General features: G+C 40.4%; 1 protein-coding gene across 3 annotated transcripts in view; it reads left to right on the plus strand.

Annotated features, from left to right (window-relative positions):
- The first annotated feature begins 200 nt into the window (after positions 1 to 200).
- Positions 201 to 26515, plus strand: part of nphp1 (nephronophthisis 1) — a 103298-nt gene continuing 76983 nt past the window's right edge. For all 3 annotated transcript variants that reach the window (XM_048530994.2, XM_048530995.2, XM_048530996.2), the window contains exons 1-7: positions 201 to 386; positions 4369 to 4427; positions 6476 to 6536; positions 13980 to 14125; positions 17138 to 17330; positions 19541 to 19642; positions 23696 to 23868. In XM_048530994.2, the coding sequence (XP_048386951.2) occupies positions 324 to 386; positions 4369 to 4427; positions 6476 to 6536; positions 13980 to 14125; positions 17138 to 17330; positions 19541 to 19642; positions 23696 to 23868 (797 nt within the window). In that variant the 5' untranslated portion in view covers positions 201 to 323. The remainder of the gene's footprint in view (positions 387 to 4368; positions 4428 to 6475; positions 6537 to 13979; positions 14126 to 17137; positions 17331 to 19540; positions 19643 to 23695; positions 23869 to 26515) is intronic.

The following is a 26515-nucleotide window of genomic DNA, read 5'->3' on the forward strand; positions in this document are numbered from 1 at the left end:
GAATGTTGTACGTTGAGTTTTGAGTTGGAGCATGCTTCCCAAAAGCAGACCAATCTTGGAAATTGCACGCTATTGACATGGAGAAAATGGCATGAATACCGCCATTGGGAGACGCACAGCGCACGCGTTGCGCTGCGGTCGTGGGCGGGGTTCTGCCGTTTCCCGGGTGCGCGTCTGTGACGCCGCAGAGCGGGCACGAGCACGAGCGTTGCTGCCATGGCGACGGCCGTGTCCGCGAGGGAGGGGAAGGACGCCCGTTAAACGGCCGCCGATTGATTGACTGCTGCTGGCGGGACCCCGCAGTGAGTCATCGTCCCTGAGCCATGGCTTTACGGAAGGGGCCCCTGCTGTCGGTGCAGCTGACCGCCAACAAACTCCAGAGCCAGGTAGCCGCAACGGTCCTGATGGATCCGGTCGATCCTCTTTGGTTTCCGCAGGGATCGCCTTGCACTGATTTCTGCTGCGGACTTACGGGCGTCGGTGGTTGAGATGATTATCTCTGACGTTGCAACAGGGGTCCGGCTTGCTTCGGCGTTTCATCTATACCAAACAGCAACGAAAAACATGCCTTTTATATAATTAATTATGTATTAAGACTGTGAGACATGGGCGTATAAGTAGGTCTTTGCATCTGCATTGCCATTCAATGAGATCATGGCTGATCTGATAATCCTCAACTCCCTTTCTTGACTTTTCCCCACTTTTCCCTTGTTGATCTTTCACCTGGTCTGTCTCTGACTCCTCCTTTCCCTTCGTTGACATCTCTTGTTTCCATTACAGAACTACCTTTTCCTACCTTGACTCACTCTTTTCTCCCCTGGTTCAGTCCCTGGCCACATACGTCCATGATTTCTTTCACTCCCTCAGCTGGTTTTAAAACTTCCAGTTTGCAATCCCTTAACACATCTATTTCCCACCAGGAGGGTCTCAGGGCTCTCCACTTCCTCCTGACCAAAGGCCTGAACCATCCCCACCCACCACCACCCTCCACTTCTTGGTTGAGCTCATCCTCACTCTCAACGGCTTCTCTTTTAACTCACGTCATTTTGTTCAGGTTAGAGGGGTGGCCATGGGTACCTGCATGGGCCCCGGTTTTGGCTGTCTCTTTATGGGGTACGTGGAATATTCCTTGTTCCAGTCCTATTCCGGCCCCCACCCACAACTCTTTTTCTGATATATCAATGACATCAATGGTGCTGCTTCCCTCTCTCGTCTGGAATTGGAAATGTTCATTGATTTTGCTTCCAATTTCCACCCTGCCCTCACTTTCACCTGGTCTATCTTTGACTCCTCCTTTCCTTTCCTTGCCATCTCCATTTCTGTTTCCTTTTCTGTGGATAGACTGGCCGCTAATATCCACTATAAACTCACTGACTCCCACAGCTACCTGGACCGTACATCCGCACACCCTGCTCCCTGTAAAGACTTCATCCCATTCTCTCAGTTCTTCTGTCTCCATTGCATATGTTCAGATGAGACCAATTTCAACAAGGGAGCCTCTGAAATATCCACCTACCTCAACCGAGGATCCCCTAGCACCATTTCCAACAGAGCCCTCAACCGGGTCCGACACATCTCCTGCACTTCCACCCTTAGCCCTTCTCTTCCCTCGTGCAACAGCAGTTGGGTTCCTATTGTCCTTACCTACCATCCCACCAGCATCCACATTCAGATGATCATCAGATACCACCTCCAGCGAGATGCCACCACCAGACACATATTCCTCTCCCCTCCTTTGCCTTCCACAGGAACTGTTCCCCTTTGGACACTGTGGTCCACTCAACCACCACCCCCCCCAAACACACACACAGCCAGCAGCATGGCACCTTCCCCTGCAACTGGCGAAGGTGGAACACCTGCCCATCCTCCCTCCCCCTTTCCAAGGACCAAACATACCTTCCAGGTGAATCAACACTTCACCTGTACTTCCCAGAATCTAGCCTACTGCATTCGCTGCTCACAATGTGGTCTCCTGCACATTGGGGAATTGAAGCGTAGACTGGGTGAGCGCTTCGCAGAACATCTATGTTCTGCTTGCAAAAAAGACCCTGAGCTGCTGCCTACCACTTAACACACTACCCTGTTCCCTGGCCAACATCTATTTCTCTGGCTTGCTGCAGTGTTCCAGCAAAACTCAACACAAGCCTGAAGAACAACATTTTTGCTTGGAGACCTTGCAGCCCTCTAGACTCAATATTGAGTTCAATAAATTTAGGGCCCAAACTCTCCCATGTCCTAGTCCCCTACCCCACACTCCAGGACTTGTTATCACATAGCTTGCCTTTACACACTATCTATTGTTAGTCATTAACAACCGTTCACCATCCTAGTGTCCTACGTTATCACCTCCTTCGTCTATCTGACTGCTCTTCCCTGTCTTCGGGGTCAATTCTAACGTTTGCTGCCTCCCCTGTACCCCTCCCTATTTTCTGCAAATAAACCGACCATTTCCCAGCTACCATCAGTTCTGAGGAAGGGTCACTGGAACCAAAACATTAACTCTGGTTTTTTTCTTCACAGTTGTTACCAGACGTACTGAGCTTTTCCAGCAACTTCTGTTTTTGATTCCCTTACTGACCTGTTTCAGCCGTGAATATACTTTAATGACTCAGCCTTGACAGCCCTCTGCAGTAAAGAATTCCACAGATTCACCATCCAAATCATAGTCAGAGAGTTGGTGTAGACATGAATGAGCTGAATGGCTTCCATCAGCATTGCAACAATTTCATGATTCAGTGGGAGATAAAATCCACAAAGTCAAACACGAGTTATTAATAAGAGTATAACCAAATGGAGTGCAATGGTAACGTCCCTGCCTCTAAGCTGGTTGGGCTGGATCATGTCCAGAGGTGTGTCACAGCATATGTGAACGTATTGATTAAAAATATCTATAATTGAAGACTTGGTAAAATGATGCCAGGCCAGTGGTTATTTGCAACTGAATTGCAAATTTACTGGACTCCAGTAGACTTGTCACTGTACGGTGGAAAAAAGAATTGATAAATTATGCTGCCAAAGACTAATCTTGCTTTTCTGCCATTAAAAACCAAACTGGATTAGTGTTTCCACTCAGGGAAGTTTGCATGCCACCAGCATTCCAGTTCAAGTGCACGTGTGGATATTCTAAAATCTGAAATGTACTGAGTAACAAAATAAATGGGCTGCTCAAACCAGTTGTCAATTTGGACAAATTTCCAGTATAAATATGAATTTCCAATGCGCAGAATAAGTTTTTCATGGGAGTTTGTTGGCATCCCAATACAAAAATGTAAAGTAGGAAATTTGCCTACCATCCTGTACCTTTGCCGAGTTTGCAAATAACTCTTAATGTCTTCTGAATTGGCTTAATGCCATTCATTGTAAAGAAGGAACAATAAATCCCGCATAACAAGGTGTAGCGCTGGATGAACGCAGCAGGCTAGGCAGCATCAGAGGAGCAGGAAAGCTGACATTTTGGGCCTAGACCCTTCTTCCAGCCAGAAACGTCAGTTTTCCTGCTGCTGTAATGCTGCTTGGCTTGCTGTGTTCATCCAGCTCTATACCTTGTTATCTCAGATTCTCCAGCATCTGCAGTTTCTACTATCTCTGAATAAATCGCGCATATTGTCTTTAGAGAGTTGTGTAGGGAATATAGAGATTGAAATACATGCTTTGCTCATTTCGCTAAAGTTGCTAAACCATAGAATTATTCCATGTCCAAAGAAATTAATGGGTTTAATTCAAGATTAATCTTACACGGATTTTTATAATCTATGGCCAAAAAAATCAGTATTTCACTGTTTTCAACTGTATACTTGTTTATGAAACATAAATTATCAGATTGAACTGTGTGCTAGCAGGGTTCAGCATTTGAATCATTAGGTTTATTAATGCCAGCTGATCTGTTAGGAGGTTCAGTGCCTTGTAAGTAGGAGACAAAGGGAAGTGGTGGATGATTTGGACTGAAGGGTCTGCTTCCATGCTGTACAGCTCTAAGGCTGTATAACTGCTGATGCTACTCTTCCCCCATCACTGGTGTCACTAATTCCCACGGGGAAAAATGAAGAAAAATATCTGATGCTGTTTTTGAATTTTCTGTGATATAAATTTAGCATTATATAATTTATATTACTCAGACTTACTGATGATGTCTCACAGAACATACTTAATCTATCCTCAAGTGCCATAGATTTCATTAAAATGTGGCATTGTTGATAAAACTGAACCATGTGAAATATCTCTGAATTTGATGATGGTTCAGAATGCAAAACCAACCAGTGTTCTGGCATCATTAAAAATGTTTGATGTTTATGTATTCACTGACCTACAAATATATAAAGCTGTGATAAAACATGCACAAATTATGTTTTTGTTAAATTGTGTCTTAAGATTGATGCCTTGTTGAAGGAAGTTAAACAGCCTGAAAAAAGAGAGAAAGTTTATGAGAGGTAAGCTGCTTGCATGCTGATGTCTAAGTTGTTTTAATAGTTGTACTTGCGTCTGGCCAAATTTTTGACTGGCAACTTAACATTTCTTTCACTGATATAAACAATGATTTCTTGCATGTTAGGATTATGGGATGTCACAGTTCCTGTCAAATGTTGCACTCTGCTTCTTAACTCACTGTAGTATTGAAAATATACAAAGCTTTCAATCCCTGCTGTCTGGTACTTGTGCCCTACATTACAGCAATTTCTATTTATCCATCACTCCTCTGCTTGATGACCTACATTGGCTCCCAATTATCAGCAGAAATTTAAAATTCTTATCCTTATTTACAATTCCCTCCATAGACTCACTCTTCTACTGTTATATTCTCCAGTCCTATTCTCTTAATGTCTGTACTCCTGTAATTCTGACCTCTTTATTTAATTGTTGCACAATTGGCAATCAAGCCTTTAACTGTCAAGGCCTTAAGCTCTCACTTCATTGCTTAAAACTCATTCATCTTTGAATCTACTCTTTAAAATCTACTTTGTTCAACCTTTTATCTATCTGCCCTAATATTTCCTTATTTTGCTTGTGTCAAACTTTGTTTGATTGTACAAACATATGAAATGGAAACAGAGGTAAACCATTTGGTTCTTTGTGCTTGCTCTACCATTTAATGGCTGATCTATTTATGTTACATATTCCACATTCCCGTCTATCCGATAACACTTGACACTCTTGCCTAATAAGAATCTGTCCACCTCTATCATAAAAACATTCAATGACCTTGCCCCACTGCATTGTGAGGCAGAGAACTTTAAAGTTATACAAGCCTCTGAGAACAAAATTACTCCTCATCGCTGTTCTAAAAGGATAACCCTTAATTTTAAAATACTGCTGTCTTGTCCTGAACTAACCTACAAGAGTAAACATTCTTTACATGTCCACTCGGCAAGATCATTCAGAATCTTATCACTTAAATCAAGTCGTACTTTGCTGTTCTAAACTCCAAAGGAGACAAGCCCAGTCTATCCAACCTGCTCTCATAAGATGATCTGCGTATTTCTGGTGTCAGTCTAGGCGTCAATGCTGTGAAGTGCTTTGGGTATAAATCTAAGGCATTATAGTTCGGTACCATCTTTTCTTTCACTGTTTATTAATCTTAGCCTTTCCTTTGGAATTTTTCAAGGATTTCCCTTGCCTTTTTAACTGTTCTACAATCCAGAGATCATGAGGCTTGCTTTATGATTGTACGTTTAAATAACTAGATTGTTGATCAAGCTTTCCCACAAGCTTAACATTTCCCAGCATTGCTTTCTCCAAGCCACAGCTTTGTTGTAAAAAGAAGACTTAGTGAATATACGTATCATATCACAGTAATCTCCACCTGTTTTCAACACGGCACAGTCTACTTGAAAAACATGTGTGTCTTAATCTTAAGAATGCATATTGTTTATTCAATCATGAATAATGTGCTTAATTTGCCACCTACGACATTGAGCACCTCCAATTTTTTAAAATCACTCCACCAGTGGTAGTCATGCCTTCAGCTGTTAAAGTCTCAGGGGATTCCCAATTCTCTGGATTGCTATACTCCTTCAAGACATCCTTAAAATCTCTCCCTTGTTTAGGGGCCAGGTATCCTGTTGCATTCTCTGTTTATTTGAGCAAAGCATCATGCATTCTAAACTGCCTTCACATCTTTGTTGTCCATCTTAGTTATAGTATTGGAAATCTGACCTCACTATTGTAGCTTTTCAATTCTTGTATCATCAGCTAGATGAATCTGCATCTATCTATAGAAATAATAATTGGAGCCAAAATTGTGGAATTTGGTTAATACATAACTATAAACTTTGGTATGTCGCTTGCCTAAAATAATGTTCAGATTATCGTGACCATTAGAATGTATAGTATCCTTTCAGTTGATTGCATTTTGGGGGACAGCAATTTGAAGCATGCTACCACCACCACCATTTGCTTGTGCATGTAAATGTGTTTGAGATCATTAGTTGTATAGTTTGTAAACAACTTAGTTTTACAAGATACTTTGGGGTTTCTACAGGTGTATCCTACTAAAGAATTCAGTGGATGAAACCTTGGAGACATTACACAAGTTGAAAAAAGTAAGTTAAAAATTTAACAAGCTTGTTGCTTTTGTCTTTTAGTGGTTGTGGCATTTCAGTTTTGCATCTTCTAGATATGTCAGTAAGTTTCCAGCCAGATAATTAGAATTTGGCCTGAAAGCTTTTAAAAAAAAAGTTGCTTCATGCAACCCATTGGGCGGTTGTACCATCATGAAGTCCTTTATAATATAAAGAGTATTTCTAGATCAACCCAAGTATGTCCTATATTGCAAAAAAACTCATATGCTACAACAATTTTCATTCAGTAATTTCTGCTCATCTGGCAGGAACTATGTCCTACTCAGGTGGGATTACCTTTAAAGGGGAGGGTTTTCAAGGGGCCAGCCGTTATTCGGTAGGAAGAGTCTTTGGCCAATGTATTGATTGAGTCATCTAGTACACATTTATCCCATCTTCCAGTAAAAGAGCACCCTACTTTATAAAACAATAGAGTGGAACCCAAAATCTCAATTTCAAGTTATAGAAAGCAGTCTTGACTCTTCGTAGAGTCCCTACATTGTAGAAACAGGCTCTTCGGCCCAACAAGTCCACAATGACCCTCACAGTATCTCACCCAGACCCATCCCCCCCTAGACCCATCCCCCTAGATCCATCCCCCTGTAACCCACCTAATCTACACATCCCTGAACATTATGGGCAATTTTTAGCATGGCCAATCCACCTAACTAGCACATATTTGGACTGTGGGAGGAAACTGGAGCACCTGGACGAAACCTAGGCAGACACAGGGAGAACGTGCACACTCCACACAGACAGTTGCCCGAGAGTGGAATTGAACCAGGTACCTGTGCTGTGAGGCAGAAGTGCTAATGACTGAGTCATCGTGCCGCCCTTTTTCTGCAACAGAACCTCCATGCTCTCATTTGCTTGGTATTGACATTTAATTTGGGATGAGAAATTTCTGCCATTTGGTGGAATTATGATTTTTGAATTATGGAATTTTATCCTTTAATTTTTTTCCTTGGGTCCCCCATCCCTCTCCAAATCTCAGAAAACTCAGAGAAAAGTTGCCATTAATGACACCAGGCGTAGACTTATGGAGTTGTTGCTCATCACCCAAGTAGGACATTCTTTTGCTGCTGGCCACTTGGCGGAGATACTGGGACTGGGGAAGGGGAGCAGCAGAGATGGAGCCTTTCTGCCTGCATGGCAGACCTGATCACCAGTGCCATGTTGTTGATATTGACCAGTCATCAAGGATTGATTAAATGTATGGCTTAGTTTATTCAAAATTGTAAAACACATTTGAAGTTGTAAAACAGACATAGAGCAGAACAACTGAGTTCATTGTGGTCTGCATGCACACTCAGTCAGAGCCTCTTAAAGGCAAAGGTACAGCATTCTCCTGCATTCCAAAAGATGGTTTAAGTATTTGCAATAACAGATAATTCTATTTTTCATGTGTAGGTAGTTTACTGAAGCATCCAGATGACATGCTGGTGATTTTGTCTGGATTTCCATGATACTGCCTGTTGTTCTGACTTGTCAACTTTTTTTTCCTTATGTTCTTGGAGACCCAGACTCAGAGGGTGTGTGTTTTCTTCTATATCCTGCTGGGTTTCTGTCACTAAAGCATCATTTATGGCATTAGTTTCTGACCATGATAGTCTTCTGAATGGTTGGTCATACCTTGACATATATGCTATGCATCTCCACTTTTGTTTTGCAAGTTTGTCATTTGCTCAAGCAGTATTTCCTGTACTTATGCCAATGTTTCTGTGGCTGCTCTTGTGGAGCATGTTAATACCTCCAGGTCTTCCTGTGCAATGGCAGTCTTTTCATTGGATTGGTGATTCGTAGTTTGTGGTTCATCTTGCTTACTTTTCTGCTGCACATTTTTTTTGTTTAGTATTGTGAGTCTAAAGACTTCATTATCACCGAGATGGTATTCTTATGTTTAGCTTTATCTTGAGATGGTTATTTAGTCTTTTACACGTGAGTTTTCAGCTTTCTATGCACAGCAGATCTGCTGGTTCTTAAGGAAGTGAGGTTTCTGTTCTTCTTTCATATTGAATTAGGTAACTATTTTTTTGACTAATGGTTTTTGTTGTGTTTCTAATATTTGACTGATTCCATTTATTATGACCAGTGCAAAAATGCTGGTATTCCTGCAGTTGCTGGTCCAGTAGTGCCTATAGTGTAAAACATCTGCAACATCAAAGTAGATTCTTTATACTTGCATTCCAGCATAATTGATTCCACACATGGAATTGATGTATTGTTGTATCTTGAGGATTCTACATGTATCGATTTCATTATAGCTTATCATGTGTATGGGTGTACTTTTTGTTAAGTTTGCAGGGTTAGTGTTTTAGCCCTGACTCCCATATTGATCTTTGAGCTATAATAGATAATTACTAATCTTCCAAAGCTAGATCATATGAAATTTTGAGAATACTTTGGATAGTTTAATGATCTTGATGTTTTCTATGAGATTGAAAGTGTTAAACGACTCATTATCTCGTGTACTTGGTCGGATCATTCAACTATTTTACGTATACTCCTCTGGTGGGATACCAGATGGTATGTTCTATAGCTTGAAAGAACTGAACTCTTTGGGTTCCTCATCCAGCTACTTTTGCTGCCACATGACTTGTAAACTTGAATTAAAACTGTGCATTTCTTTGGAGCCTGCAGAAGACCATATGTCTGGGAATCCTAGTGATTGAAATATCATTCAATTTTACTTCATCAACTTTGATAAATATATGTAAATATGTCTATCTTTCATTAGCTGTTTGATGCTACAAGATTTTGCTTTATCTAGCAAACTTTTCTGGAAAGCTTCCGCAGTGCTGGGTGAGATCACCAATTCAATACGTGGAGCCTTTTTCTCTGCATTTGCTGATGAAATAGTCTATGGATTCTGTAGGTTTCAATCTAACTGATGAACTCTAGTTAACAAATATGAAGACCATAAGACCATAAGACATAGGAGTGGAAGTAATGCCATGAACAATTAGTCTGAGTCTGAATTGATCTTTTAATGTAGTCCATATTTTTCACTGATCTGTTAGCTCATCACAGAATCGTAGACTAATGCAGAGGCCCTTCAGTTAGTGAGTCTGTACAACCAAAAAAAAACTACTACCTACCTAAGTCCCAGTCTCTTATATTGGGCCCATAGCCTCGAATGTCATGATACTTTAACTGCTCTTCCAAGTACTTTACAAGGTTGTGTGGTTTCCCACTTCAACTACCCTCCCAAGCAGTGCATTTCAGAACTCCCCCCAACCTTTGGATGAAACTATTTTTCCTTAGATCCCCTCTAAACCTCCAGCCTTTTACATTAAAATGACAATGACAATCCTATTGTCATTGACTCTTCGACTAATGGGGCCAAATGTGGCATGGTGGCTCAGTGTCTAGCACTGCTGTCTCACAGCACCAAGGACCTGGGTTCAGTTATGGCCTCGGTTGACAGTCTGTGTGGAGTTTGCACATTCTCCCCATGTCTGTGGGTTTCCTCTCGTCATCCAAAGATGTGCAGGGAAGGTGGATTGGCCATGCTAGATTGCCCATAATATCCAGGGATGTTTGGTCAGCCATGGGAAATGCAGGGTTATAGGGTAGAAGGATGACTCTGGGTGGGACGCTGTTCAGTAAGTCGGAGCAGACTAGTTGGGCCAAATGGCCTCCTTCCACACTGTAGGGATTCTATATTCACCCTGCCCACATCCCTTAAAATCTTATATCTCTATCAGGTCACTCCTTTCTGCTCCAGAGAAAACAAACTGAGCTCATCCAGCCTGTTTTCATAGCTGAAGTGCTCCATCCCAGACAACATTATGGTGAATCCTCTTTGTACCGCCTCCAGTGCTCTCCTTTGGGTGGTAATCCTAATGCACGGTGTCTGTTTAGTTCTTGATTCATAATTGCTAACAAAATCCTAATGGCTTGTTTTTCTGCATCAGATACATTGCAGTTTAGAAAACTTAATCCGAATGCTGTTTGAATATTTTACATTCTGTCAGGACACCTGATGTGTCCAGTTCTGAACGAGGGAATTTTATAGAAATTCTGTTGAAATACCTTTGAGCTGTCGTTACTTGCTTTTGAACAGCTTGCTATTTTTGATTGTGAACACTGGTGGGGAAAGGACTGTTGTACAACAAGGGACAGAGTAGGAAATTTCAGAACTATTCAAATACAAATTACTGAACCCTTTGTGGGTCATGTTTACACTGTTGCTTTTGTAAGCAATTAGAAAAGGCGTAATAAGGGACCCAGCACTGATACCTGTGGTATGCCAGTGGACGCAGGCATCCAGAATTAGGCCGTTCAGTCCATCGAGTCTGGTCTGCCGTTCAGTCATGGTTGGATATGTTTCTCAATCCCATACACTCCAATCATAATCCCGATTCCTTTACTATTCAAGAACCTAGCTATCTCTTTCTTAAATACATCCAGTGAGTTGGCCTCAACAGCTTTCTACAGCAGTGATTTCCCTGGATCAAGCAACTTTGGCTCAGTTATAATGGGACCCTTCACTCTATGCCCTCGGATCTTATTTCCTCTTCTAGGAGTAGCATCTTCTCCATGTCCAATCTACCCAGGCATCTCAGTATTCTTTAAGTTTCAATGAGATCCTCCCTCATCCTTCTAAACTCCTTCTTCCCTGGAATCATTTTTTAAACCTCCTTTGGACCCCTTCCAAGTCCAGCACATTCTTCTGTGGAGACAGGACCCCATACTGCTCACAATATTCCGCATGCTGTCAGACCAGAGCTTTGTACAGCTCAGCATTTCTATTCTTGTTCTTTAGCTCTCTTGAAATAAATGCTAACATTATATTTGCCTTCCTAACTGCTAAATGAACCTGCATGCTAATTTGATGCACTACCTATAAATATAGCGCCTGTTCCGAGTTTTGACATCACTCTTCAAAGTTCAATTCATCTTTATAAAGCAGCTCACCCACTACTACCATTACTTGGTGTAATATACTGATTGACATCACAGTTTATGTAATTCACTGCATGCATTCACTTATTAAAGTGGTATCTGACACAACTTATTCAAAAAGACTGAAGTCAACAACATACACAGCTCTGCAAAATTGGGGGCGAGAAAGCCAAATTTAGTGATATTTATTTCTAAATGTCCTTTTCTCACCCTCCTATCACTGAGCTCTTCCACTACTGCAACAAAAACAAGAATTTCTGGCAAACAGGTCTGGCAGCATCTGTGAGGAAAAACCAGAATTAACATTTCAAGTCCAGTACTTTTCATGAAGAGAACTCTGCTTGCTCCCAACTGGACACTAAAGTTGTGCTGTTGCTGTTTGGGGTTGCTACTGCTGCCAGAAGATCTGCTGTTAACATTACAATTTTCAACATTGTATAACATTCTCTCATCCATTGCAGCTTGTCTGCATCCACTCTGTGACCTTCAGCATCCAGCTACACCTAAGCTGACCCAAGTTTCTGCTGCCCTCCTCCTTGCCTTCTTAAAGAGATCTCTGTGGCATTTCAGCTCTGATCAAATGGTTTAACTACAGACATTTTCTTTTCTGGATGCGTCCTTTCAGAGTTCTTTTTGCTTTTGAAATTTCCAGTACTATTTCGCTTGTCTTATCGTCTGTTGTTAGAATTTTAAAGTATGTATTTTAGCATCCACATTTAAAATGCTTTTTTTTCTTTTATGGATCTTTACTTATTTTCCAGGTTTCTGAGGAATGCAGAAGAAGTAGATAGAATTTAGCACCTCATGAGTCTTTCTCTTATTGCAACTTGAAGTCTTTTGTTGCAAACACATTCTTCATCTTCACAAACTTACTTCTAGTTATCTCTGACTTTCATCTAACTTCTGCATCAGATCTGCAATCTTCTGTTCTATTTTGTCCTCAAAAGACAAATATACCTATCTGTTCCAGTGTGACACCATCTACTTTGATCTTAATTCTAGTTTCATCTAATATATTCCTTTTAACTATTAATGTTTATAGAGTTCATAGTCAATTCATATTCTAAACTCCTTTGATTTACTCTATCAATGATATTTTGTAAAACTCCCTCTGATTCTGCAAGTATTTTCAGTGTAATTCAAGCTTGGAATGTTCTTATTTCCACTGTTCACACTGGAATATCATCTGATTTTCTGCATATTTGGCCTGTATACTGATCGAAGAATGTTTGTGACAGTACACAGACTTGTTGTACTTCAGTTGGAAACAAAATCTGATTGCCCTTTTCTAGCTTGATCCTCACTGTATCATCCCAAAATAGGTTTGGGATAAACCTCACATCTTGACTGAGATTGTTGCATTTCAGCACCATGTCTGTTAATAAGTAAGGTCGTGTAACTGCATCTTCCCCTGCAACTGGCAAAGGTGACACCTGCCCATTTACCTCTTCCCTTCTCTGTGTCCAAGGGCCCAAATATACCTTCCAGGTAAGGCAGCACTTTACCTGCACTTCCCACAATCTATCTGCTGTATTCGCTGCTCACAATGTGGTCTCTTGTACATTGGGGAAATGAAGCATAGTGACCGTTTTGCAGAATATCTATGTTCTATTCACAAAAAAGACCCTGAACTTCTATTTGCCTGCTGTTTTACTGCACCATCCTGTTCCCTGGCCAACATCTCTGTCTGAAGCTTGCTGAAGTGTTCTAGCAAGGCGCAGCGCAAGCTGGAAGAACAACACTACATTTTCTGCTTGGGGACACTGCAGCCCTCTGGAGTCAATACCAAGTTGAATAATTTTAAGGCCTGAACTCTCGCATGTCCCAACCCCCAAACCCATGCACCATGCCTTGTTATCACATAGCCTGCCATTGCACATTACCTATGGTTAGCCTCTAACAGTCTCCATTAATAGCTATTCACCCTCCTAGCTAAATCGCTTTCGACTCCTTTGTCTGTTAAACTGTTCTTGTCTCTCTTTGGGCTGTATCCCCAGCTATCATTTACTCATTACCTGCTCCCCCCACCCTATCTTCTGCATATAAACCAACATTTTCCTGGTTACCATCATTCTGAGAAAGGGTCACCAGACCGAAATGTTAACTGTGATTTCTTTTTACAGATGCTGTCAGACCCGCTGAGCTTTTCAGCAACTTCTGTTTTTGTTCATGCAGCTGCAACTAACCTACTTTACTGACATTGTTTGAAGAGTAAATGTTAGCTTGAGTACCAGAATAATCCTCTCTTCCGGTTCAGGCAGTGCCATGTCTTACACCCCCCTGAGAAGTTGAATCATTTTATGGATTAACGTCTGAAAAATGGCAGCAATCCCTCTTGATTGTATTAAAGTCCCAGCTTATGTTGTATTTTTAAGTCACAGAAATAGGATATGAATGTATAATCTGCTGACCCAAAGGTAATAGTGTGGAACCAAAATGAACACTTAGCTTAGTTTAAACATATCTACAGTTCTTTAAATCTACTGGTATGCTCTTACCAGACATCATCTTTTTCAGACAAATGAACTTTCTCTTATAAGTAATTATGATCAACGGAAGCGAAACGAAGAGAGACGGCTGAAGGGCATGTCAGAACTACTTCAAGAAGTTGCTCGGAGACTAAATAAAGAGCTTGCCAAACAGAAAATGGATGAAACTGACAAGTAAGATAAAGTGGTTGTTGAATTTAGTTCTAAAACGTGTTGTAGCACTAGGTGAATAAATGTCCTGTTCAGATAACTGATTCTGTTATTCAACTTGACACCAGCCATATCACAATTTGTACTTAATGTAGCAATTAGAATAGCAAGCAGAATTTTTGACAGTATTTAATATAAGTTAGACCATGATTGCAGTGTAACTGAGGAACAGGAGTAGCCCATTCAAAATCTTGAACACACTCCACCATTGTAGAATTTGGCTAACTGTCAACCTCGAGATAAATTTCCTGTGCTATCTGCGTATCCTGTGGTGTCATTAGTATCTCAAAATATGTCATGAGTATACCAGTTAGGAGCAGAAATAGGTCTTTGGTCCTTTAAACCTCCTCTGCCATTAAGGAAGATTGATCTGCTTATGTTCCAAATTTCACGTTCCCATCTACCCCCAATAACCTTAGTTTCTTGTTAGGCAAGGGAACAATGCAATCCATGCCTCAAAAATATTCATGACCTGAGGCAGAATATTCTAAAGTCACATAATCCTTACAGAAAAAGTTTCCTCTCATCTGTATCCTGAAAGGGTGACCTCTGATTTTCAAACACAGTGTCCTTAGTTCTGGACTCACGCACACGAGGAACTATACTTTTCAAGTCTGTCTTGTCAAGCTGTTCAGGATTTTTATAACTCTAATAAAATCACCTGTTAGCACTGCCTGAACCAATTTTCAGTTTCTAAGTATTCTGCTATAATATTCAATAATGGACTCTTGCTCCTTCCCTGTGATCACTGTTAGGCTAACTGGCCTATACTGTCCGGCATTCTGCAAATTTGTGAATTTCCTTCTTTCCTTTCTTTCCACATACAGATAGTCACCCGAGGCTGAAATTGAACTCAGGTCCCTGATGCTGTGAGGCAGCCGTGTTAAACACTGATCCACCATGCCCAGTTGATCCCCAGGTTAAAAATAACTTGCTGTAACTAGTCTGTGTCGCTAGTCAAAATCCTAAAATCCTCCCTTATGGCATTGTGGGTTTAAATACAGACAATAGACTGCAGAGGTCCAAGAACGCAGCTCACCACTACTTTTTCAAGGGCAATTAGGGATGGGTAATAAATATTGATATAACCAGTGATGACCACATCCCAGGAATGAGTAAAACAAAAGAAAAAGTATAATTGCTATTTCCTAACACACAGAATCTGTGCAATTTTGGAAGATTATAAGCAATACATCAAATATCTATACCATTGCTTCTTTAAGACATCAGGATGCAGATCAACTGGTCCTGGAGACCTGTCAGCATGTAGTTCCAATAGTTTTTCAGTATACTTTTGCTGGAGAGGATGGTGGTTTTAAGTTTATCCTTCTCTTTTGTCTCTCAATTTTCCATTATTTTTGGGATGTTTTCGAAGTTTTCTCTGAAGCCAGACACTTTACCACTGAATGGTCAACTGAATTTCACAGTTCTTCAGCAAGAATGACTACCCTTGACATCAAGACATCATGTGACTAAAGTTTGGCATCAGGGAACCCTAATAAAATTGATAACTGTGGCAGTATGGATATGCAGTTTGCCAACTGACAGGAAGCAGTAGTGGTGAATGGTGTTTTTTGGACTGAAGGAAGGTGCAGTAGGATTGCTAAGGTGTTGTTATTAACATATAATAAATACTATGAGGTGTAAACATTAGTATGGCTGCTTGATTTTTAATAATGACTTTCATTTAAATGTACAGGACACATAAGTATGCAATGGTGGCTCAGTCGTTAGCACAAATTAATTAGAGCAAGTTATTTTTAACCTGGGGATCAACTGGACATGGTGGCTCAGTGTTTAAACTGCTGCCTCACAGCATCAGGGACCTGAGTTCACTTTCAGCCTCGGGCAACTATCTATGTGGAATTTGCATGTTCTTCCTATGTCTGCATGGATTTCCTCTGGGTACTCCGGTTTCCTCCCATAGTCCAAAGATGTGCAGGTTAGGTGGAATGGCTATGCTAAATTTCTCTGTAGTGTCCAGGGATGTGTAGGCTAGGTGGGTTAGCCATGGCAAACACATGGTTATCTAGATAAGGGGGGTGGGTCTAGGTAAGATGCTGTTTGCGGGGGGTTGATGTGGACTCAATGGGCCACATTATAGGATTTCTGTAATTCTATCACACAATTTCAATATTTACAGATGGAACTAAACATTGCTAATCTCAATAATAGTGCCATAAAACTTTCATTGATTGACTCAAAAACTTGTTTGGTTCACTAATGTTAAGAGAAGAGAATGTCCAGATCCACAGCAATGTGACTGACCCTTGACTACCTTCTGTAAATGGCTGAGCAAACCAATCAACACAAAGAAAGTTCCGGCTGGGGCAGTAAATGCTGGTTTTACCAGTGATGCACATATCTTATGAAAGAACTAAAGTAAATCATTTTTTGTCATCACAAAATCAGAGATACAATAATGTGCTGAAGGCTATGCAAAAAGATCCCACAAAATTGATCCTGTCATAGAAAAACTGAAGGACTTGACCTGGAAGGGACGAAGTCCAAGAAGTGATGATATTGAGATACAACCGATAGTAACAGTGTGGAACGGTTAATCCTACATCTCAGAATTTGGTGGTATAGATTAAAATATGTTCTATTCTTGTTATTGTTGATGAACCATGCTTGATGGAGTCGTGTTTTGACCGCAGCCAAGCCATATCAAAAATTAAAATGATTGGCAAGTCTTTTAGGTTGATCTTTAGGCTCCTGGAGCCTAAAGTGTTTGCGAAGTAGCATTTTCCAAGGAACTCTTTAGTTAAAGTGTACAACCTATAATAAAGGCACCCACTACTGATCTGATTTTGTGTGACAGCAACAATGTTAAACAATGTATTAACGTGCAGTAAAACTCAGGCCAAATTTTGAAATGGAATGGGATTTAGGACTGTGTGACTCAGAATTTATAGAAATGTCTAATACAAGATATTTGTTTTTATAACAATAACTATCTGCAACTGATTTTGCTAGGAAGGTAAAGAGCCAGGCTACAGTAGTGAAGAGGGAAACTGTGAAAGGTGTTGATGGTGGTGGTGATGATGAAGATGATGATGAAGATGAAGAAAATGACGATGGAGAGGAATTTGATGGACAAGATGGTGTTGAACTATTCATTACAATCAGTGACTTTGAAGCTCAAGAGGAATGGGATCTGGCATTTAAGGTAAATATTTTGGTTTTGGAAGGCATATTCCATTATTCTGTTTTATTTCAATTTGACTTGACTGCATTGGAAACTTGGGAAAACTTTGCTGTTTGGAGCTGTCAGTCTATCCCTTGATACTGAATCTCACTGCATTGCCTCTGAAATGAAGAGGGTTCTGAACTTCACCTGTAGTATATCAAAGGATTACTATTCCTCTGCATTATCTGACAAGATAGCTAAAACGCCTCGTCTGTGGTGACTGCTTGAGGTCTTTTATAAGTTAGTTGGCTGTAAAGAATTAATTTTAGTAGCTCTGATAATTTAAAACTTTAAGTTGTACTTAAATCAGCATTGAATATTATCTGTGATCAGCAGTGACTAAAAATACTTCATTAGAAACAATGAACTGAATTTTAACCAAACAAAAAGGGCCTGTTTTTTTGAGGGTGCAGAGAGTGTTCATTAAAGTCTCAGAAGCCCTGATCCAAACCAACACCCAGTGTATCCATTTCTGGTTTTAACTGAGGCCAAACTTTGGAAAGTCAATGAACCCGAGGATGATTTGGAACTTTAAATGTCATAATGCATCAGAGAACCTCATTGTATGCAGGCTTTAGAATTTAACTGCTGTCAGCTGTGTTTCCCTGTGATTGTGAAGTTAGCAGCTTATTTAGTCAAGGATCTGTGGATGGTGGAGTTCAAGAGATTCATGCATTACTTGTAGTTCCTGGATCCACCCCCCATGTTGTCCATCTGTCTCACTCTCTGTCTTCCTTGCTCCATAATGTGAGGTTATCCACTTTGGTAGTAAAAACAGGACGGCAGATTGTGATCTGAATTGGGACGGGGGAGATGCATTGAGACCTGGGTGTCCTTGTATATTGGGCGCTGAAAGTAAGTGTCCAATGCAAGAACACAAGTGTTATGTTGAGAGGATTTGAGTACAGGGGCAGGGAATTGTATAGGTGAAACTGTATTGTACTGCCATAGTGAGACCACACCTGGAATTTTGTACACAGTTTTGGTCTTCTTACGTGAGGAAGGATGTTCTGGCTATGGAGGGAGTGCAACAAAGGTTTACCAGACTCTTACCTGGGATGGCAGGACTGGATCAGTTAGGACAATATTCATTGGAGTTCAGAAGAATGATGAGGGATCTTGTAGAAACTTATAAATTTCTACGGGGATTAAACAGGGTAAACACATGAATACTGTTTCCAAAGACTGGGGAGTCTAGAATCATGACTCATAGCCTAAGGATACGGAGAAGGTCATTTAGGATTGAGATGAGGAGAAATTTCTTCACCCAGAGAATGGTGAGCCTGTGGAATTTTCTACCACAGAAAGCAGTCAAGGCCATAGCTTTGAATATTTTCAAGATACAGATTTTAGGGATGAAAGGATGAAAGAACATGGGGAGAATGTGGGAACAGGGTGCTAAGCCGTGAAACGGCCATGATCATATTGAATGACAGTGGAGTCTTGAATATCCAACTCCTATTTTCTATGTTTTTAAAAATAACAGAAAGCTAGGTAAAGATGGAGGGGTAGCACTATTAATTAAGGATGTCATTGGTGGTATGGTTAGAGATGATCTTGTTTCAGGGGTTTATTTGTAACCCACACTGAACCATCTTCCGCTGCTTCATCAATGACTTTCTGTCTATCATAAGATCAGATATTGGATGTTTGCTGATGATTGCACAATGTTCACTGTCATTCATGTTTCCCCTAAGTGTTAAACGTTGTTATTGGGTAATTGACATCGGATCACTGAATATGTTTAGGGCTCAGGTACTCTGATTGTTGTTCGAGATGGCAGTTAAAGGTCACCAGGAATAGCTGTGGATGTGTAATTCAAAACACAAGCAAATCAGCCATGATCCTATTGAATGGTAGAGCAGTCTTGAACACCTACTGTATGAAGACGGAGGAGAATGAAGTGAAAAATCAATGAAAAATGGACATGAAAATAATTTCAGTATTGCCACCTTTCTAATGGGTTGTTTGTAAATGTCCTGAAAACCATTAATGCATCAACATAAAGCCAAATAAAGATCACACAAGCCTTAAAATGGGATGCTCACTTGACTTTATCCCTGCCCCCTGCACCAACAGTGCGACAATGTTAATTGCTTGAAACAACACCCCCATGATTTAAATTGCAACAGAAATTATTTGCTCATTGTATAATTGATTTGTTCCCTTTCTTTGTTCCAATGGTACAGAAAGGTGAAGTTTTAAGAATCCTCGATCAAAAACCTGATGGCTGGTGGCTCGCAGAAAATTCTCAAGGGGAGGAAGGTTTGGTCCCTAAAACTTACTTGCAGGTAAATTTTTTTTCTTTACTTTGTGGGATGTGGATATCACTGGTAAGACTAGCTTTTGGTGCCAATCCATTACTGCTGATGAATTGAGGGGCTTGCTTAGGCCATTTCACAAGGCACTTAAAAGTCAACCACACTGCTGTGGGTCTGGAGTCATAAGTAGGCCAGGTTGGATAAGGATAGCAGTCTTCCATCCCTTAAGGCGTACTGAGTTTTTATAAGAAATGATGATGTGCTTGTTATGGTCACCACAACTGCGATTAGCTTTCATTTCCAAATTTACGACAATTTTGAATTCTGTTAGCTGCCATGGTGGAATTTGAATTCACATGCCCAAGGCATTTTAACTGGAGTCTCTGAATTATAGTCACTGGCATTACCAGTATGTCATCAAATAGTAAATTGTTTCTTTGTATACTGAGATTTGTATATTGAGTTTTATAGCAAATCATTTACAGAATATAGCTCATTTCTGTATTATTGTACTCTTTACCTAAGGTTTTGTACCTCGGCATTGTTGCCCAAGATGGTGTCATGAATGGTGACAATTTGGAGCTTTGCAGTAAACAACTTATGGAAAGTCCAAATAGGAAATTATATAAGTTATGATAGAGCCTATCTAAATATAATTTCAGCCAGTAGATCCTGTGTGTCAACCTCTGTAAGGACTGTATAGCTGCTATTGAAAAAAGTTGAATTTAATACCAGTCAAGCGAGAGGGTGCGGAGAGTGAGGTGCCACTACGTCCTGGACAGGAACATTCACAGACAGCTTTCCTGCCTCCTTTCTTATTAATTCTCATTTAGCGTCATAGGGACATACAACATGGAAATAGACTCTCCCGTCCAACTCTTCCGTGCTGACCAGATATCCTAAATAAATCTAGTCCCATTTGCCAGTATTTGGCCCATATCCCTCTAAATCCTCCCAATTCATAATACCCATCCAGATGCCTTTTAAAAGTTGTAATTCTACCAGCCTCCACCACTTCCTCTTACAACTCATTCCATACACATGCTATCCTCTGCGTGAAAAAGCTGCCACTTAGGTCCCTTTTAAATCTTTCCCCTCTCACCTTAAACCTATGCCGTCTAGTTATGGACTCCTCCACCCTGGGGAAAAGACCTTTTATATTTACCCTATCCATGACCTTCATGATTTTATAAACCTTCATAACGTCACCTCTCAACCACTGACTCTCCATAGTATTTAGCCTCTCTCTATAACTCAAACCCTCCAACCCTGGCAACATCTTTGTAAATCTTTTCTGAACCCTTTCAAGTTTCACAACATCCTTCCTATTAGCAGAAAGACCAGAACTGTACACAGTTTTCCAATTGTGGCCTAACCAATGTCCTATGTAGCCACAACATGACCTCCTAACTCCTATACTCAATGCACTGTCTGATAAAGGCAAGCACACCAAATGCCTTCTTCATTATCCCATTTACCTGCGACTTCAATTTCAAGGAACTATGAACCTGCACTCCAAGGCCTCTCTGTTCGGCAACACTCCCCAGAACTTTACCATTAAGTGTATAAATCCTGCCTTGATTAGTGTTTCCAAAATGCAACACCTCTCATTTCTCTAAATTAAACTCCTCCTGCCACTCCTCAGCCTACTGGCCCATCTGATCAAGATCCCATTGTATTTCTACGCTATCCACTACACCACCAATTTTGGTATCATCTGCGGACTTTCTAACCATACCTTCTATTTTCACATCTAAATCATTTATATCAATGATGAAAAGCAGGCCCCATTTAAAGGCCCCACTTCCACCACTGCCAGTTATCAAAAGGCATCGTTCAAGTTAAAGTACAAACATGTCAAATATTGCAGTATTGATGTTCAGAAGATGTTTTGAAGGTACTTTTCTCCCAGTACCTGAACTTTGAGTTTCTCTGAACTGCAATCCACATCATTACCACTCCCTGCTGCATTGTAAGACTACCTTGCTGGGAGTGTAAGGTGACTCTAAGTTTGCTGCAAGTTAAGACAACCCAGCACAATGTGTATCTTTCAATCCTACTGGCTGATTAGCTGTTTCTGAAACTTAATTTTGGGGAATTCATTTTTAATCTGGATCCTCTTCTCGGGCTGTATGTAGTAGGACAGCTTTGAATCTGGACACAGTGTTAAACAACATTTCTCCCTTCCCTCAAACCCCATTCCTGCTGTGGTTGTTATTATAACTCTAGAGAAATTTAAATTCAGCACTCAAAAACCTTCCCCCGATTAACTTTAACATTTTATGAAGTTAAATTGCATATATTTCTCTCTTGGCAATTCCTTGGAATTCATCTGGGTGTCCTGGAGTAAGGAAGACAGAGAGGGTGACAGACAGTGAGAGAGAACAGCAGAAAAGAAAGGAGGAAAAGGCTATAGGTGGTCAGTGAAAGGCAGAGGAGGTAGTAAAAGGGACTGTAAATGGCTAATAACAGCATTTAAAAATAAATCCAAAGTTCACATTCTGCATTGACACTTAGTCTTTTGGTCAGTTCATGATTGATTTTTTGAGCTTTTGCTTCACACCTTCTACTCTTGGTGAATTGGGGATCTCAGTCCAGTGCACTTTTCCTTCCTGTTGAAGTCAAATTCACTATTCAACATTTTTGTTAGCTGTGCTGTGAACTTTAACCTGTTACAATCTGGGAGTAGACCATACACTTTGAACAACAAATGTTTGCAGTCATAGAATCCCTCCAATATGGAAACAGGCCTTTCAGCCCAACAAGCCCACAACGACCCTCCAAAAAGCATCTCACCCAGACCCATTCCCCTACACTGTAACCCTACATTCCCATGGCTAAGACACCCTACCTACACATCCCTGGACACTATGGGAAAATTTAGCATGGCTAACCTGTACATCTTTGGACTGTGGGAGGAAACTGGAGCACCCACCACAGTCCCATGCAGACACGGGGAGAATGTGCGGACTGCATACTGACAGTGGCGTGAGGGTGGAATCGAACCCGGGTCTGTGGTGCTGTGAGGCTGGTGTGACCTGTCCAGTGCCATTGCCACAAGGGAATAGCCACCTCTATCTTTAGATTGCTGTTCCTTGCTGGCAGTGGATACAGGTGATGTAGAAGGTTGTGTGTATGTGCCACTGATGGTATTATTCAAGCTGTCTCAGCTATGCACAATATGTCACCCAGGAATCGCAGCTGTAGAGGAATGTTGGAAATTTGATGGGGACTCATTAACAGTGATTTCATATCTGAAATTCACCTGTAAAAGCCCTGAAATATTTACTAGAGAACCTATAAGACCGTAAGGAGGAGCATAACTAGGTCATTCAGCCCATTGTGTCTGCTCTGCCATTCAATGAAATTATGGTTGATATAATCTTCACTTCCATTTATCTGCCCTTTCCCATATCACTTTACTGATTGAAACTCCACCTACCTCAGGCCTGTAAGTACTTAATGACTCAGCCTCCCCAGTCCCCTGCAGTGAAAAATTCCAGAGGTTTACTATCCTTGGAGAAGGAATTGCTCCTCATCTCTATTTTAAATTAGTGACCCCTTATTTTGAGATTATATCTTCTGTCCAAGGCTGTCTCACAAGATGAAACACCCTCTCCACATCTACCCTGTCAAGACTTGTAAAAATCTTGCATGTTAAGAAAGGTCACCTCACATTCTTGTAAAATCTGATATGTACAGGCCCAACCTACTTATATGAAAATCCAGCGATTCTCGAGGTCAACCTAGTGGACGTTCTCTGAACTGCCTCACTATCCGGTATATCTTTCCTTTGCTAACTATTGCCTGACTAGTGCCTTTTATAGTTTTAGCAAGACTTTTTTTTTAATAATTCCCTGTTAGAATATATTGTTTTGCTATGAAAATCAGACGTTAGTGAATCAATGCTATCATTTTTGGTTTCACTAGCACGTGTTATTGGTTATATGCGTAAGCATATTTGTGATAGTTGTATTAATTTTCTGTGTGTAAAATCAATTTGTACTTACTCTTTTAAATTTGTTTTAGTCATGTATCATGTGAAAAATCTTAATATCACTTTTAATTTCCCTATTCCTGTAGGTGCACAAACAGAGTCGTAAGACATCACCAAGTGTCGCAGTCGAGAGTAGTGATGAAGATGATGATGATGATGATGATGATGATGAAGAAGAAGACGATGATGATGATGAAGAAAATGAAGAAGAGTTGGGAAACAAGCCACAACATGTTAAACAAGTATTTGAAGCACCCAGGTATTTCATTACAATGCTAGATTATTTTTAAACAGGTGTATAAATTAGTACAGCCATCATAATATACAATAGAAAATCCCTAGAAATGAAGATAACTACTTGAGAAATTTGAGAAGCAGCCTAGTCTTGGAAACCAAGAATCAGGTAATTGCTGTTTTTTGATATTGCATTAAAAATGATTCCATCTAACTATTTTCCCAAAGTTTAAATGAATCATCAAGTTGAGCGAGATCAGTTCTGGGAAAAGAAAAGATATAGAAGATTCACACCATCAGTTTGATCTCTGAACACTGCCTTAACTCAGCCTCCGACTCTTCTTTGTGATTTTATTTGATTTTCCACATTGTGCAGCTTTTTAGCTTCAGTGATGGACCATTCAATTTAGTACTAATTTGTGCTTAGATGTAGCCAATTTTATTCTGTTCGTTCAAACCCAATTGTAACGGTGAAAATTTGCCAAAACCGATGTCATGAGAGATGACTAGTTGCAGGAGAAAAGAGATTTATTTTCATTTTGTCAGGCTAACTTGCGTTGATTTCAACTGGTGAGTGGTTAAGGTTAGGGATAAAGCTCATGTTAAGTCATAATGTCCCCAATTATAGCTGCGCAAGGATCTTCTGTTTCTGAACAGAGTTCTTTGAAAGTACGCCATATATTTTAGAGCAGATAAAAGTATTTCTGAAATGTAAGGAAGTAAATAGTTGACTCCTGACAGTTTCTTCAACATTGCCACAAGTTTTAAACCATGGAAAATGGATTTAAGCTAAAGAGTTCAGATCAAGCTAATTTTCAAGGAGGGTAAATGTAGTGATTGGAACCAGCTGGATCTTGTAGACTATGAGATCTTTGATTGGGGCTGTTAACCTGAGCCAATCAAGCAATACCTGGCTGACCAATATAGCCAGAAGATTTAGAATCTCCTCATTTAGGGGACTGACACCAAGCTGGTTGGCATTGGTTGACTTAGTAACAGGCTACTGGCTTTTGTGCGGTTATTTCAGTAAACCTGTGGGCTGAGGTGCCCAGCAAAGCAGATAATGTGGAAATATGATTTGAAAATTGGATAAATATTTTAGGTGCTGGACATTTGAAGGGCATTGATGTTTGAGACTAGCAAGATGGATTTCCTAAGTTTCACAGTCCTATGATCCAGCAGTGTATAATGTTAACTTCTGTGGAATTTTGCAGTTTCCAATGGATATTTGTTTCCATTAAGTTCTCATCTCATTCATCTTGTTCAGTAAATTATTCTTTTAGTATAAATGATTCTGAGATATAGCTACAAATTGTACTGATAAAAAAATTGGTGGAACTTCTCCTTTTCTGAGGGGTTTTCATTTTGAATTTTCACAGCAGTAATTATAGTTTTATAAGCTGTTGCATTGTTTTAGAACTTTGGCGGAAAAATAATTGGAGCAGCAGCACTTTTTTATAAAATGAGAAAGAGACGAAGCAAATGCCATATGGCAGGTGAATAAACTGGGAAGGAAACCTGCACAGTTGTGTGACCCAGCAGTGAACCTTCCCTGCTGATTGCCTCTGCTGTTTAGTTTCAAGTATCTCTGAACATGGGATTTCATTCCAAGAAAAATAAACAAACAGTGAAATTCACAGTTGGAGAAACCTGAGTGGGGTGCTCACAGCAGGTGGGTGCAGAAAAATGGCTTATTTTTCAAAGTGTAATCTTACAATTTTTTGTAAATCTACAATAGAATAGTGGGTTTTTAAAAAAAAATTTGCTTTATTGAAATCTGTCTCTTGATTAAACTTTAAAAATATAAAATACAGGTGCTAATCCTGGCTCTGTCTTTTTAGAGCAGTAAGACTGTGCTATATTCTGGGTCTGTAGATTGTTAAGGTGCACTGATGGCATTTAGTAATCTTGTCGGATGCAGCAAGTTATGGAGAATTTCAATGTTACTGATGATTATGTCTGCAGGAACTATGTTTGGTTGCGAATCATATCAGACTGCATGGATCAGTTGGAGCGGTAGTTAGAGGCAATGAGTAATTTTACAGGAGTCAGGGGTGTGATGGATGGGAGTTTCAGGAAGGGAGGAAAAACTACGGTTACAGTTTGGTAGATGGGTTACCTCCAAGAAAGGTAGGAGGGGTGGCAGGTAATGCAGGAGTCTCCTTTAGGTTTTCGCCATCTTTAAATAAGTGTGCTGTTCTAGAAAATGTGATGGGGGTGATGAAATCTCATGGGAATGTAGCATCGACTGCCAACTGTCTGGTACTGAGACTGGCTGTACTGCAGTGAGGGGTACATCAGGTTGCAAGCGATCAATTGTCATAGAGGTCTCTCTAGTCAGAGGCACAGACAGGCGTTTCTGCACCCAACAATGAAACATCAGATGGTGTGTTTCCTCCCTGGTGTCAGGACCAAGGATATCTGAGGGTGCAGAATATTCTCAAAGGAGAGTGGGGCCAGCAAGAAATCATTGTATGTATCGGAACTAATGACCTAGGAAGAGAAAGGGATGATATTCTGAGGACAGAATATAGGAAGTTAGGCAAGAATTTAAAAAGAAGGTCCTTGAGAGTAATAACATCTGGATTACTCACGGTGCCATGAGCAAATGAGAGCAGGAATAAGAGGATAAAACTGATGAATGCGTGGCTGAGGAGCTAGTGTAGGTGAAA

Source organism: Stegostoma tigrinum, chromosome 4 (assembly GCF_030684315.1).
Source record: "Stegostoma tigrinum isolate sSteTig4 chromosome 4, sSteTig4.hap1, whole genome shotgun sequence".
Lineage (NCBI taxonomy): Eukaryota > Metazoa > Chordata > Chondrichthyes > Orectolobiformes > Stegostomatidae > Stegostoma > Stegostoma tigrinum.